Here is a 14,755-nt window from a genome sequence, read left to right as displayed (position 1 = left end):
TATATTATAGTCCCCTGGAATTAATTATATTTTGTAAAGCACCCCCAATGTACTACTGTATATAAAATGTACCCCCCTGTACTCCCCATTCAGCACACACTAATTAATTTAGAGTCTTTGTTTACATGATGCATTTACATTTTTAAACCCAGTGCAAACTCATCATGCAAAACTCATCACCAGTTAAATATGTATTAGTTATTTATATAAAAAAAATTGTTTTGCCTTTTAACATTATATATTTATATAAAGGGCTCATATACAGCCCCATTATACAGATGCCCCTCCTAGTTTAATTAAAATCTGGTTCTTATTCACAAAAACCCCAACATACACAAATTAATCTAATCTAAACAATCCAACAAACTAATCTAATCAATTTTAATTTATTAACCATGCCCGATATACACCCCTCCAGCTTAATTAAAATCCAGCCCATAAACACTGCCTCTGTTTAATTATAAATACCACCCCTTCCCATTTAATCAGGTCCTCATATATACAGTAGATACCCCTCTCTTCAGAGTGCCACACATGGAGGTGTGGGAGAGTCTCTTGAGGCTAAAGTCTGTGGACTCCCTGGACCCCCGCGGGAGATGATGGTACTAGCTGCAACCTGGGACCAGAATCTAAGTGGCCCCTGGTGTTCACCAGAGCCCGCCAAAGCGGGATGGTCTTGCTGCTGCGGGAAGCCACCAGGTCGTTCCAAGGGTGCGACTAGGCCCATGGTGACAGCCAAGGTCAGGCAGGACCTCGGGAAGGCCGGACCTCGGGAAGGCAGGATTGCCACAGGAGCACAGGACCGCCACAGGAACACAGGATCGCCACAGGAACCATGGAAATACCACAGGAACACGGGAATACCTCAGGAACAAGGGAATACCACAGGAACACGGGAATATCACAGGAACAATGGAAACAAGGTGGCATCTGGAAACGCACAGGACACACCGAGGCGTCTGGAAAAAAGCTCAGGAGGCTTTCACTTCAGTAGAATGACTTGAAGATCCGGCAGGGGATGCTGGGAGCCGCCGGATTATGTAGCATAGCTGGGAATGCCAGCACCAGTTAGGAGGACGCTGACCGTAACAGCGGGAGCACGCGGCCCAGACGAGACAGGTATGCGGCCTGGCCGAAGACCACAGCCTGGAACCCGGAGAAGTACAGGCCCAGGGGAGCGGGGACAGTAACAGCGGGGGCACAGATGAGGGCATGGGTGCACCCGCGATCCGTACCGAGGATCACGGGTGTACCCGTGACACAGCACAATCACTCCACATTAAATATATATACTTCCCCCAGTTTCACTCCTATGCAGCCCCTATCTATACATTCTCCACCCCTGCCTCTGTTATTAAAAATTTCACCTAAGTAATGTTGCCGTCTAATAGAAAGTGCCTATTACTAAACATAGGCTTGTGGTAGCCAGTGAAAAAGGATAACCATAACCCCCTTGCCATCACCATAGGTGACTGCAGGTTGGTATTATTGGGACGGAAAAATTACAAGATCTGTGGGCTCTTCCACCAATAATGTCAGGCTGCTGCTTTATTGTATCTGCCTGCTTTTAAATAATGTGGGGGACTACACATTTTTTTAAAATAATTGAACAAAACAAGTAAAAAATGATTCCAATAAAGTAAATATTGTTTCAGTATATTGAATTAGGGCTCTAATTTCAAAAGTAAATTTTTGAAGTTGGAATGACAATATAACATCATAAATATGAACACATTATTGTCCCAATTGAAAAATGTTATGCCGTATTTTAGGTAAACTTTTTATCTCAAAATTTGGGGCACAGTTATAGACTGACCACAGGTGGACTTATATCCCAAAGTGGCCTTGGAATTATAGAGCACTGCCAAGATTTGAGGAATTTGATTATTACTGGCTATTAGGCTTTAGATTATCTGTAAAATACTTTTCTTCAGATGTCAAGAAGCATTTGCAAATACAATTTGACATTTTCTGTACAGATTAGTCAAAGAAAATATTACTACATAACAGAAAATCAGACATAGCACACATTTAATTTTAGTTATTAGAAGCTTTTAGTGTCAAGTTAAAAAATCAACCATTAGAGAAACATGTCAGCAAATGTTTTCATACCATACAAATATATTTCATATTTAATCCTAAAGGGAATGGGACATTGGGGGGAATTCATTAAAATCTGCATTTAGGACTCCAGTTTTAAAATCCTCCCCCGCTGCTGGTCCTGTGCCCATATCCACCACTGGATCCGGTCTCTTAGTGAATATGGGCACAAATCCTGCCAGCTCCAACCTGCAGACCAGATTGGAACTGGGGCAGTTTTTTGCTATAGTCTCCAGTGCCCTGTCCTGCCCCCTCCCACCCTGCTCCCTACAAGCTATTTGCCCCAACTTGCCTAGAAAATTGGCAGAGAAAACATAATGAATCTCCCCCATTGTTACCACATTAAACTACTAGCATTCTCAGGTAGGTTATAAAATATCATTTCTAGAACTCCCTCTTTTATGTGAAATTTCATCCATTTACCAATAGAAAATTGTCCCCAAAGTCATGTGAGAATGAGCTGTTATAGAAGAAGAGGTTGATATAGAGGTTGGAGGGGAGCATCATTCTGACTCCCCCATCTTCAGTTCTATAGTACCTACAAGCATTCTTTGGTATATTTTTGTAGATAAGAAGTGCATTTCATACCCTAACTGAGGGTGCTAATAGTTTAATGGGGTAAATCTGGTGGGTAAATCAAATCTTGGGTATTTATTTATGCTTGCAAGCCTGTCCCTTGACCTGGCAAAATAAATTTGAAAATTAGTAAGATGGTATTGGGCAGGTCTTAAAATATCCTATTATTTAGCAATTTTCCTTTCTTACCTTTCCTCTTGGCTAAACCATATATGTGTGTGTGTGACAGTATACCTTTTTAAAACATTATTGTTTTATGATATCTTATTCCAATTTTATTGTGAACTGGAGCATTTCAAGAGCCCTGCTAGCATGTTGCTCTGGGGTAACTTTTGAGATATTGTAGACCCCATGCAAATTTGGGCTAGTAGAGGGGGGGGGTAAGTTTTCCCCAAGTTGTGTCCATGAAAGCTGACTTGTAAACAATAGCATTTCATGTAGTCTATGGTAGTAGAGAGGTAAATATTTGCTTTCCAATTGCTCTATGGTAGTGGATGATTTAATGCCTACATGCATAATGGTTTAAGTAATTGATGGGATTTCCCCTCTTTTCTCGTGACCTTGGGTACTTCATTGCTTTACATTAACATCTCTGCAGGCATATAATTATATAGATTATTGTATAAATTGTCATATAGTAAAAATTGGTATATGCAGGCAATGTGTACATCAGCAAGCACTGGTTAGTGCCTGTTCCCCTCATGTTTTAGAATACACGAGTACATTAGGACTGAACCATCCGCAATGTAATCTGTAATTTTTTTTGTTGTTTAACAGAATGGAAAAATACTTTACAAAGCCAACCTTAGCATGGGCCCTGTTTAAGTAATATTGTATTGGCGTATTGTATAAATTCAATTAGCAGGGACAATGTACAACAAGTTGTGATTATTTCATAAATGACCAATATGACAGTGTTATTTCTTACTATGTATAATTTATAAAAGCTTTTTATATGTTTTTCCTCTATGTTGAAAAACAAGTGTCAGGGAAGAAGGTACTTATTTCATGATGAGATAAAAAAAAATTGATATTTGTTTTAGCTATGTGGTGTTGACAGGAGGTATCCAACAATTACAATTCTGGTTGCTGACAGAGAAATTGTCTTCCTTTTACTTTACACGAAAATGGTCCAGAATGAAAATTACACCGGTACTAAATGTTTCATTTACGTGTCCCTTTCTGTACCTGGAATATTTGTCAGCATGAAAGCTTTCATTGTTGGAAGATTACAGGCAGGGAATTTCAAGCTTAAATCTCAAAACAATGCATCAGAGGCACTCAGGAATAAATATGGGTTTTAAAAGAGCCCTGCTGGATTCACTGTATGTTCTATTTTATAGCTGCAGGTAAGTTCTATTTTTCTTGGGGATGTGTATCTCTAACTTTTTCTGAAGAAATATAGGCCAAAGTGGTATTGGCATGCTCTCATATATAGTAGCTATTAGCTAGGTCATCTTTCATACATTTTTTTTTATTAAATTCTACGAATTTAGAACTTTTTATGTCAAATAAAGCATGTTCCATTGACAACATTGATGTTTATCTATATCTATGCTTCAAAAAAATCTGCAATGTAAACCTGAAACCTATGCATGCATAAGTAGTTGCAGATTTTGATACACCACTATATCCATGGTATGTATCAGGTGATGTAAGATGTAAGTCATGTAAGTAAACCACAATGAGATTTATTGGAATAGTGATTTCTTCCCATAAGTATGTGATATAGCTGTACATTGTATTGTATTGATGTTGTAATAGTTGTCATCATTGCCACATTTTAGAACAAGGTCTTGTTATTTGTCTTTTCTTGGACACACCTCTAGGCAATGAAACTATAGTATGGCTGCCAGTTTCCTTGTATTTCCTTCACAATATAAGGATTATAGTAAATGAGTAGCATTTCACTTCTACAAGGCTGCCACTAATACCTCATCATCTAAGTAAGTTCAAGACTCTTCTTATTCCAATACATAATTATGGTATCGTTATTACTACCCATTTTTTCCATATATCATAACTTTATTGCAGATTTAGAAATACATAATTACTTTCTAGGTTTGCGTTTGGTAGTGTAGGTTGTAATATATATGTTGTAAAAGGGGTTTACCATTAAGAAATGTTTTCTTAACCATAAAAATTGTTTGATGAAATGATAGTAAATATAATATGCAATCAGCAGCTGAAATGAAGACACAACTGATCTTGCACTGTGCAGAGAACAGCATGCAAATGTTTTTATTGGCGATATAAACTTTGAATAGATTTGCATATATTAAATAGATATTACTAATTTGCAGGGAATACTTATATTAGTGTGTTTACAGAAAAGGTTAATACTAATAGGTTTACAAAAAAAATACAAAGTTTACAAGCAATGGTAAGGTGTGTTTACCTACTTACAAATGTGTTTACAGACAAAAATCTATTAATGTGTTTAAAGGTTATACTTACACTAGCTGTAGATCCCGGTGCTGCTCGGGATAGGAATAACTGCTCTTAACTATAACAAAATAGAATGGGTTAACAAAAATATTTTAAATGTATCTACCTTTCTCTCTGACTGTCTCTCTCTGTTTCACTCTGAGTGTCTCACTGACCGTCTCTGTCTCTGATCTTCTCTGTCTCTGACTTTCTCCTTCAGTTTCTGACCGTCTCTTTCAGTGACGGTTTCTAACTGTCTCTTGAAGTGAATGTCTCTGACCATCTCTGACATTCTCTTTCTTTGACCATATCTTTGAGTGACTGTCTCTGACCATCTCTTTACGTGTCTCTGACTCGCTCTCTCAGTAACTTTCAGTAACTTTCTCTTTGAGTGTCTCTCTGACCGTATCTTTAAGTGACTGTCACTGACCATCTCTTTGAGTGATTATCTCTGTCTGTCTTTTTGAGTGTCTCTTTGAGTGACTGTCTCTGACCATCTCTTTGAGTGACTATCTCTGACTGTATCTTTAAGTGACTGTCTCTGACCGTCTCTTTGAGTGACTATCTCTGTCTGTCTTTTTGAGTGATTTTCTCTGTCTGTCTTTTTGAGTGTCTCTTTGAGTGACTGTCTCTGACTATCTCTTTGAGTGACTGTCTCTGACCATCTCTTTCAGTGACTGTCTCTGACCGTCTATTTCAAAGACTGTCTCTTACTGTCAGTTTCCGGAGATTTATCAGAAGTGTCTGAGAGCTGAACTGCTCTACTTGGCCATGGCAACCAATCAGAGCTCAAGTTTCATTTTCCCACAGCTGTTTATAAAATTACAGCTGAACAGCTGGGCAACTTGAACAGTTTTACCAGTTTTACCAGTTTTGTCCCTATCCATCTTACCTCACACATAAGCTTTTTTTATACTCATTGCCTATAGTAACCAATCAAAACTCAGAGTTCATATAATTGACCTGTGGCTCCTGTATATAGAGGTTAATATGTGTATTTTTCAAAGGGCAGGTTGAACATTTTGTCTCAAAACCTGGTCTGTGACGTTCCCTGAGTCACAGAGAGCAACTGTGCAAAATCTGCTCAGCTTTATATACAACATTAATGTTTAAGGATTTATACTAAAACTTTCAGATTTGCTCACATAACACACTAATACTAATGTCTTTACAAACAATACTTATAATGAAGAAAACCTGGAATGGGCTCCAACACTCGAGGTGAATGAGTGTCAGAAGCACCGAAGTGGAACAAACACAAAAGAAGGCGCAACCTAGTGTAATATTGTGATGGAAAGGTGAGACAAAGTGATCCAGACTTCACAATTTGACTCTCACCTGGTTCTTGATGAGAGTTCGCTTTATATAGGATGGCAGCCGGTCCAGAGAACAGCCTCCTTCAGATGGACCCAGGAATCCACACCGCGGAGAGTGATGAAGAAGAAGCCCGTACAGGTAGTAATAATGATGGACCGGCGCTCACGGAGGTAAATGAAGAGACGGCAGTCTCTTCTGACTAGTTAGAAACTTATTTATTAACCATGCGACGCGTTTCAGCTCCGGAGCTGAAACGCGTGGCATGGTTAATAAATAAGTTTCTAACTTGTCAGAAGAGACTGCCGTCTCTTCATTTACGTCCGTGAGTGCCGGTCCATCATTATTACTACCTGTACGGGCTTCTTCTTCAAACAATACTTATAGCACAGACTATGCAAAAAACCTAAAGAAACCAAATAAGCAGTAACCCTGACTGCACTTAAATATCAGATGAGCAACTCCCATTGCCTTTACTTTGCAATCTCTAAGTTCTTCAGGTGAAGGGTTCTCTTTTTTATTCAGACCGTTTTAAGCATTGGACAGAGAATTGGTAACTGATGATTAAGACCAATAAATGATTGAAAAATACTGAGAAAAACAGGCTTAGGAATTTTAGTTGAAATGTGAACAAAATAGTTTTGTTTACAAGATCATTCTAGTTTTGTATATACCTCCTCCATAGTTAACACCTTTATGACTGGTAGCTTATAGATAAACCTATACAAAATAAGCAGCCTTAAGCAACAGTTTTATCAAAAATATAATATACAACTTTTTCTAAGTATCAGAAAAAGGAAAAAGATATAACAAGACAAGTGCACAAAAATATATAAGGATGTCTTTTTCTTACAAGTGGAAGAGTGAAAAATATAAACTATATGCCCTGTGGCATAAATTTTATCCAAACAGACAGACAATTTGAATAGGCATGCAGGCTTTTATGGTATTCATAAAGTAAAAGAACAAGCTTATTATCTAAATGTGGTATACAGTAAAGCATACAGTGCATTTACCTGTGATAGTGGATGGCAGGTTGGGGGTGAATTTTAGAACTACGGCAAACTGGAGAGTGACATCGGCTGGAGAAGACTTCAAGCTGTTTTAAATACTGGAGTGGAATATCATGCATCAATAATCATACCTAGGATTGTACATCAATGTCTAGAGAAGAGAATAATTTACTCCACACTAGAATGTGGTTCTTTATTGTAAGAGCAATGAAACTGGAAATTGAATATTTAACATGAAGGATTGACATTTTAGGAGCTAGAAATGATTCCATTTGGAAGATTGACCTTCATTTTGATCAACATGATAGAACTTCAGCTTGAAGCACTTTTCTAGGTTTATGATATTGATGACTTAACCATAGAATAGGCCATAAGAAGGATAAGTCCGATACTCAGCGGTTCAAACCAATCAGCTTATTCCTGTTGCCTTCAGCATTGGAATGAACACTCAGATCAGAGCTTGGTTCTCTCTACAGTTCAGTTCCCATTTACTTGAATAGGAGCTGGAATTGAATGCATCTGGAAAATCCCAACATAAATTTAGTCATATGGTCCCTTAGAAACGAGATTGTTGTTCTTAGATACGACCACCACTGCTGGAGTGATTGCACGAAGAAACAAATACTTTCTGCATATGGAATAACTGGGAGTTACTGTATGTCCTACAGCCGCCCTGATGAATGTTAAATCTAGATGGTTATACAGGCATCAATAGTGTATGTATGGCCACTGCTGCCAGAGTGTAATCGTGGTCACATTAAGGGACAGCTAACTTGTTTCTAAGGGACAACATGGCCACATTTATGGGAAATTATCTTCACACAGAAACATTTTTTTAATAACAAGCAGCTGAAGAAATGTATATATGTGGCAGATGTATATAATTACAGGCAAAGATGCTAAGAATGGATGGATTTTTCTTTTTTCAGCCTCAGCAAATATGTAACTATGTTATGTAGACAGCTTTATACCTTTGTGACATTGACACCTATACATATGTACAGGAAAGAAAACAGGGAAAAAAGATGCAGAATAATTTTTCTTTAATATAAAAATGTATAAAGTCTACTGCTACCACCAGCACTATTGCTTAAAAGAAAAGGTGAACATTAAGGGCTTGCCTCTCAGCATGCACTAATTACTGTATAGTCGCATGCAAGAAGTTTTACACTGCAGATTTGTATTGGAAGTGTATTTCTAAAACTGCTATTGAATCTGAACAGCAAAAGACAGGCGTTCTGCAGTATGGGAAAGGTTTGGATGGACCAGCGAACAGACAAGAACAGTGAACCCTAAAGCTAGAGCCCCTTCCAAGCGTACCTACCCAATTGCCCATCCTTCCCTAAACAGTAAGTAATTAATGGTTGATGTTCCCTTTCTGCAGTAAAGTAAAAACTCAGAGACAAAGACTGTGCATTAGAAACATAGAAGAGTAGTTCACAATCATAGGTTAAAACCGAGAGGACAATGCAGTACAGAATCAATAGGCAAACTGGATGGTCAGAACACAGACCACAGCAAGTACATGAGGAAATGGCAGGTATGACTTTTATTAGATGTTAGTGACCAGGTCTACAAGGTGATTGAATCAGATCCTTGAAGTCCAGACATGGATGACCAAAAGGAGAGAAATGTGATTGGAGGAAGATTGCGTCCACCTCGACTAACTTAACTGCTTGTAACCCTAGAGTAAAATCAAGAGGAGACAGATAGGTGTGGCGGAAATCAATTAAGACAGCCAGTAAATGAATAAAGCAGTGTCCACACTAGAAAGGCCAGTATGTAACCCAAAAACAAAATCGCACTCATCAGCACATCCTCAGTCATACTTTATGGAAAGAGATTGCACTGAAGCTTAAATGAGCACAGATGTTAAGCCACAGAAGACTTTTCCAAAGATTTCTCGAGGCAGAGGGCTTACCATCTTTTTGCACTATTTTATTTGTGCTGAGATATCTGGCAATATGAGTTTGATGGTATCTACACTTTAATGGTTTTTTGATAATATGATATTTAGGGTCAATCTTTTGAATAAGAAATCCAAACAATAGTATATTATGAACTATAACATATAAAATAAGATACCGAAGATAAAGCAAAAAGTCAAATTAATATTTACTTAATGCTCCAACTGCCAACAGCCGCAGCATTTGACCAAAGCCCTTTAAATTTTCTGATAAGCAAGGCCTCCAAGAAGCAGACCCCTACAGTCCAGTACTAATTTCTGATCCTATGGATAGTTCACCTATATTACCGTATATACTTGTGTATAAGCCAAGTTTTTCAGCACAAAAAGTGTACTGAAAAAGCCTCCCCCCGGCTTATACACAAGTCAAGTTAAAAAAATTAATTTGCAAACTCACCCTACGTTGCCCCACTGCTCATCGCGGCTCCCGATCCTCGTTGCGGCTCCTGGCGGCTCCTCTTCAGTCTTCTCTCTACTCTATTACCAGGCAGAGATGCTTCCCTGTGATCTGCTGGCCGGACCGTGCCGGCCGGCAGAGCATCAGGGCGCTAGAGGATGAGTATGTAAGATTTATTTTTATGTGCTTGGCTGGCTGGCTGTATACTACTGTATACTACTTGGGGCAGGCTGGCTGTATACTACATGGGAGATGGCTGGCTGTATACTACATGTGAGCTGGCTGGCTGTATACTACCTGGGGGCTGGCTGTATACTACATGGGGGATGGCTGGCTGTATACTACATGTGAGCTGGCTGTATACTATATAGGGCTGGAAGGCTACATACTACATGGGGGCTGTCTGGCCATATACTACTGGGGGTTGGCTGTATACTACTGGGGGCTGGCTGTATACACTTGGGGGCTGCATGGCTATATACTACGAGGGGCTAGCTATATACTACTGGGGGCTGGCTATATATTACTGGGGGCTGGCTGGCTATATGCTACTGGGGGCTGGCTATATACTACAGGGGGCTGGCTGGCTGTATACTACATGGGGGATGGCTGGCTGTATACTACATGTGAGCTGGCTGGCTGTATACTATATAGGGCTGGAAGGCTATATACTACATGGGGGCTGTCTGGCCATATACTACTGGGGGTTGGCTGTATACTACTGGGGCTGTATACAACTGGGGGCTGGATGGCTATATACTACTAGGGGCTGGCTATATACTACTGGGGGCTGGCTATATGCTACTGGGGGCTGGCTGGCTATATGCTACTGGGGGCTGGCTATATACTACAGGGGGCTGGCTGGCTATATACTACTAGGGGCTGGCTATATACTACTGGGGGCTGGCTATATGCTACTGGGGGCTGGCTATATACTACAGGGGGCTGGCTGGCTATATACTACAGGGAGACTGTGACCAATGCATTTCCCACCCTCAGCTTATATGCAAGTCAATAGATTTTCCCTGTTTTTGGTGGTAAAATTAGGGGTCTCGGCTTATGCTGGGGTCGGCTTATACAGTATGTTCCTGGGAATACACCTTTAATATATTTCTTTTTGGCTTTTTAATTTGATTTTCAATGGAAATATGATGTCACTGTAATATTTTTCTTCTGTACTTGAATATTTAACAGAGAAAGACTGTAACCATTATTTTAATTTTTTCCTCATTTGATCAATACTGAAATTCCTGCAGTAAAACAATAAAACTTTATTGGTCACTAGGTCTGAAAAATGCCTCTGACTGGTTAAAGGTGATCCTGTAGAGAAACATTAATCGAGCTTGTCTATTTAAGGGTTATCTAAGTTTTTTTGTGTTCATATAGGTAAGCAGAACCAGCATACCAGTACAATGCGGCTTTTTCTCAGTTACATATGGATGTATCGCAGGCTTTTACTGATTGTGTTAACGCCGCTACTTCTTTTACCTGTACCTCTCATCATAAGAACAAAAGTAAGTAAGCATGTTCTCATGCCTGCTGTTTGCTTTATATTCTCCTTTAGGTAGTATGGCTCAGTACATTGCTCAGTAGTCACAAGACAAATTTTACTGTAATCTCACATTTGTACAGGAAACCTATCAAAATAAGATCTTTCTATACTTAAATCTGAAAATCATGTTATTGTTTCTACACTGTCTTGAGGTTTAATACAGAATCATTACTGTTTTCCAATAATTCATTTTCCATTACAATTCATAACAATCAGTAACATTTATGTTAATTGGTTTGCAGGACAAGCTAAATTAATCTGAATGTAATGTCAGGCCATCTTCACAAGATAGTGGTACAGATTTATAAAAAGTGTTCTGAAGGTAGACAGTGCAAAGTTGGACCAGATTCATATAAGTGTCTGGTGATGGGTGATAAATCTGGTGCAGTATATGACGGTCTAGTAGTCATACTCTGCACCTCTTATTAGTTGTCTTACTTTTTGCCAAAAAAATTATGACAAAATTCTGTTGGGTCAGCAATATTTTTGGTGCACGGACCTTTTTGGAGCTAGGCCACGCCCCTTTTCAAAGACCATGCCCATTTTGTTGAGTTAGTCGTAGGAGAGCCAGAAAACTGTCTATAATCCTTTTTTTTGTGGAAACTAAACAGAATTCTGTCATAGACAGATAAATAAATCTTTCCTAGTGTCTTGGCCAGTGTATTGTAAGCTGCAATCAGGAGTGTCTTCAAAATCAACAAGTGCACAGTTTGCCATAATACCTTTTCTCTATTTATGTTTCACTCCTTTGACTGAAAAAATATTTATAAAACATTCTTATCACAATGCATATATGTATTGTACAATAAAGACGGATCAGGAACTGCTAGTAGATTAAAATTGAAGTTGTAGGGAAGTGTAGGCCATGGATGTCATGATAGATTAAAATTTAGACATAAAACAGTTAGATATTGCATTTCAAGTGTAGACTGAAAATAAAGTGTAAACAAGACTTACTTATCCATTTACCAACAATTGTGGCACATTTTAAGCAAATAGTACTTTAGTTAAATTCTAAACTAAGGAAATGTGTCTCTTAATTTCCGTGGTCAAAGGTTCATCTCAGTTAGATGTGTAGAGTTCATAAGGAACAGTGGAAAAGATAGTAAACTATGTTATCATTTATTTAGAAACCAAGGCAACATTTGTGAACACAGCAATGAATAGGATAGAACTTTATCAATACCAGAGGGGAATTAAGGAATACACACAAATATCAAAAACATCATAAAAAACTGTTAATAGTTAAAACAGTAAAAAAATACACACACATGGGCAATGGACAGATAATTTTTGTTTGCCAAGCTACTGGCAAAGGAAAATATCTAAATCAGACTATTGAAGGGAACCTTTCAGCAGAAATTGACCTAATTGACTCAGCTTTGAAGTGCAATGTAAATGTGTGGAGAGTTCACCACTGAAGCCAAGCTCTCCGTGCTTCAGAAAGCCCCCTTCACTGTAATTCACAGTCCTACATCCAGGGACATCACTAACTGGCTCTCTGGTGCATGATGTCAATCACAACAGAGAAGGTGTTCTCTGGAGGGAGAGCTTTACTTCATTGCTAATCCCTTCAACTCTGTGATTTTATACAACCAATTTACAAAGTACTTAAATGTTGAATTTTTGGATGTGCCACCCTGTTGGACTATGAAAGAAACCTGATCTGGATATTGCTAAGATGCTTGACAACAAGATGATGTGCTTAATTAAGAAGATTTCTGGTGACAGATTCCTTTTACCATAGTTAAGGATGATAGGGTAAAACGAAATCTTTCAGTCTTGCATCGTATCTGAATAAATTCATTGAATATACTCTGGAAAAACAGTAGAACGGCACTCACCAGGGCTTCTCCTTTAGTCCAATTTATTGAAACATACTCGCAAAAACACGGTGAAGGGTAACATCTTCAATAGGGAGGGAAGACGCCAAAAACTCACACAAGGGTAAAATGCATGACAGCTGTTTCGTGCGTGGTGCGCTTCATCTGACTTGCCCAAAGACTCGCACCACGCGCGAAACAGCTGTCATGCATCTTACCCTTGTGTGAGTTTTTGGCGTCTTCCCTCCCTATTGAAGATGTTACCCTTCACCGTGTTTTTGCGAGTATGTTTCAATAAATTGGACTAAAGGAGAAGCCCTGGTGAGTGCCGTTCTACTGTTTTTCCAGAGTATATTCAATGCAAAATAACTCCAAGCTCATGTGTTCAGTAGTGCCTTCAGTATATACCCTTATTTGTTTCCCTATTGAATATACTCTGTTGCCCAACTAAGATACTATTCAATGGATGATTGACAAGGTTGGAAGATCTTACCAAATATGGCAAATATTGTCCTCTGTAGTACTTAGTCCCAATCCTGCAACATTGAACTGACAATTGAACTTGCCTTTGTAAACTTATTGAACTTATTTACATATAATCAGCTTTTATAAATTTTCCCCAGGACACAGTTGCATAGTAGAATGTACTTGCAACCATCAATTGATAGAACAAGATTCTTTACAAAAAATAAAACATCTAATTGATCATAGAAAAAATAAACCTCCTCTAATCTTATTTCATATTTTTTCTGCATTGATGCAACAATATAATTTATTGTCTAAATACACTCCATAAATGATTTTCATTTAATGCTCTCTTAATTGCCATGAAATTGATCATCAATGGCTCCTGTATGTACATCCAGTTGCTTTTTTTTTTAATTCAACTGAAAAGAATTTTAAGACCCGCTTTAAAGACAACCTGCCACCCTCAGGAAACTGCTTCATCAAGTGTCTATTTCAAATAGAAGGGATTTTGGTGTTTTTTTTTTTTAATTTGAAATAGACCATGGACAGAGCAGTTTTCCAAGGGTGGGGTAACCACTTCTCACTGGTCACTCCCACGGGACACTGCTCTGCAGGGAGAAAGGTAAACTTTCATCTAACTTTTCTTTTTATTGGAAAGAGACTGTTTTATTATAAAATACTTTGTCAATGTATACACTATTTTCTAATGGGAAATGGGGAATGCAGAAAAAAGGACTCCTAATGACATGTTCCCTTTAAATGACAAGATTTCGTGCCTACAGCTGCCTCTATGGTTAAGTTCCTACAAAGTGCACTTTTGTTAGAAATGACAGAAAAAAATATATATTTAGATATTTCAGAGACAATACAAATCTAAAAATTATTATGTCACGGATGCACCCGCAATCCATGTCGCGGATTGCAGGCACACCTGTGCCCCTCTATCTGGCACGGTCCCCGCTCCTGCAGTCCAGTTCCCAGGCACGGACTCATCTCTCCTGGCTCCTGGATCCTGACTAGGCCGCGCATTCCCGTTCCTTAGGGGGCGCGCACTAGCTTTTCCGGATTTAAAGGGCCAGCGTCCTCCTGATTTGCGCTGGTTAATCTGGCTCTGCTATA

At 38.8% G+C, this 14,755-nt stretch overlaps 1 protein-coding gene across 3 annotated transcripts in view; it reads left to right on the top strand.

Moving 5' to 3' along the window:
* Positions 1-3,948: 3,948 nt before the first annotated feature.
* Positions 3,949-14,755, top strand: part of SLC13A1 (solute carrier family 13 member 1) — a 40,233-nt gene continuing 29,426 nt past the window's right edge. Inside the window, exons 1-3 of one of the 3 annotated variants that reach the window (XM_072147013.1) lie at positions 3,949-4,025; positions 4,506-4,622; positions 11,180-11,307. In XM_072147013.1, the coding sequence (XP_072003114.1) occupies positions 11,206-11,307 (102 nt within the window). In that variant the 5' untranslated portion in view covers positions 3,949-4,025; positions 4,506-4,622; positions 11,180-11,205. The remainder of the gene's footprint in view (positions 4,026-4,505; positions 4,623-11,179; positions 11,308-14,755) is intronic. The other 2 variants (XM_072147012.1, XM_072147014.1) reach the window with 2 other exon arrangements.

This window comes from Engystomops pustulosus, chromosome 4 (genome assembly GCF_040894005.1).
Source record: "Engystomops pustulosus chromosome 4, aEngPut4.maternal, whole genome shotgun sequence".
Classification (NCBI taxonomy): Eukaryota; Metazoa; Chordata; class Amphibia; order Anura; family Leptodactylidae; genus Engystomops; species Engystomops pustulosus.
The sequence above is the reverse complement of the archived record's forward strand: the minus strand, read 5'-3'. Positions and strand labels throughout refer to the sequence as shown.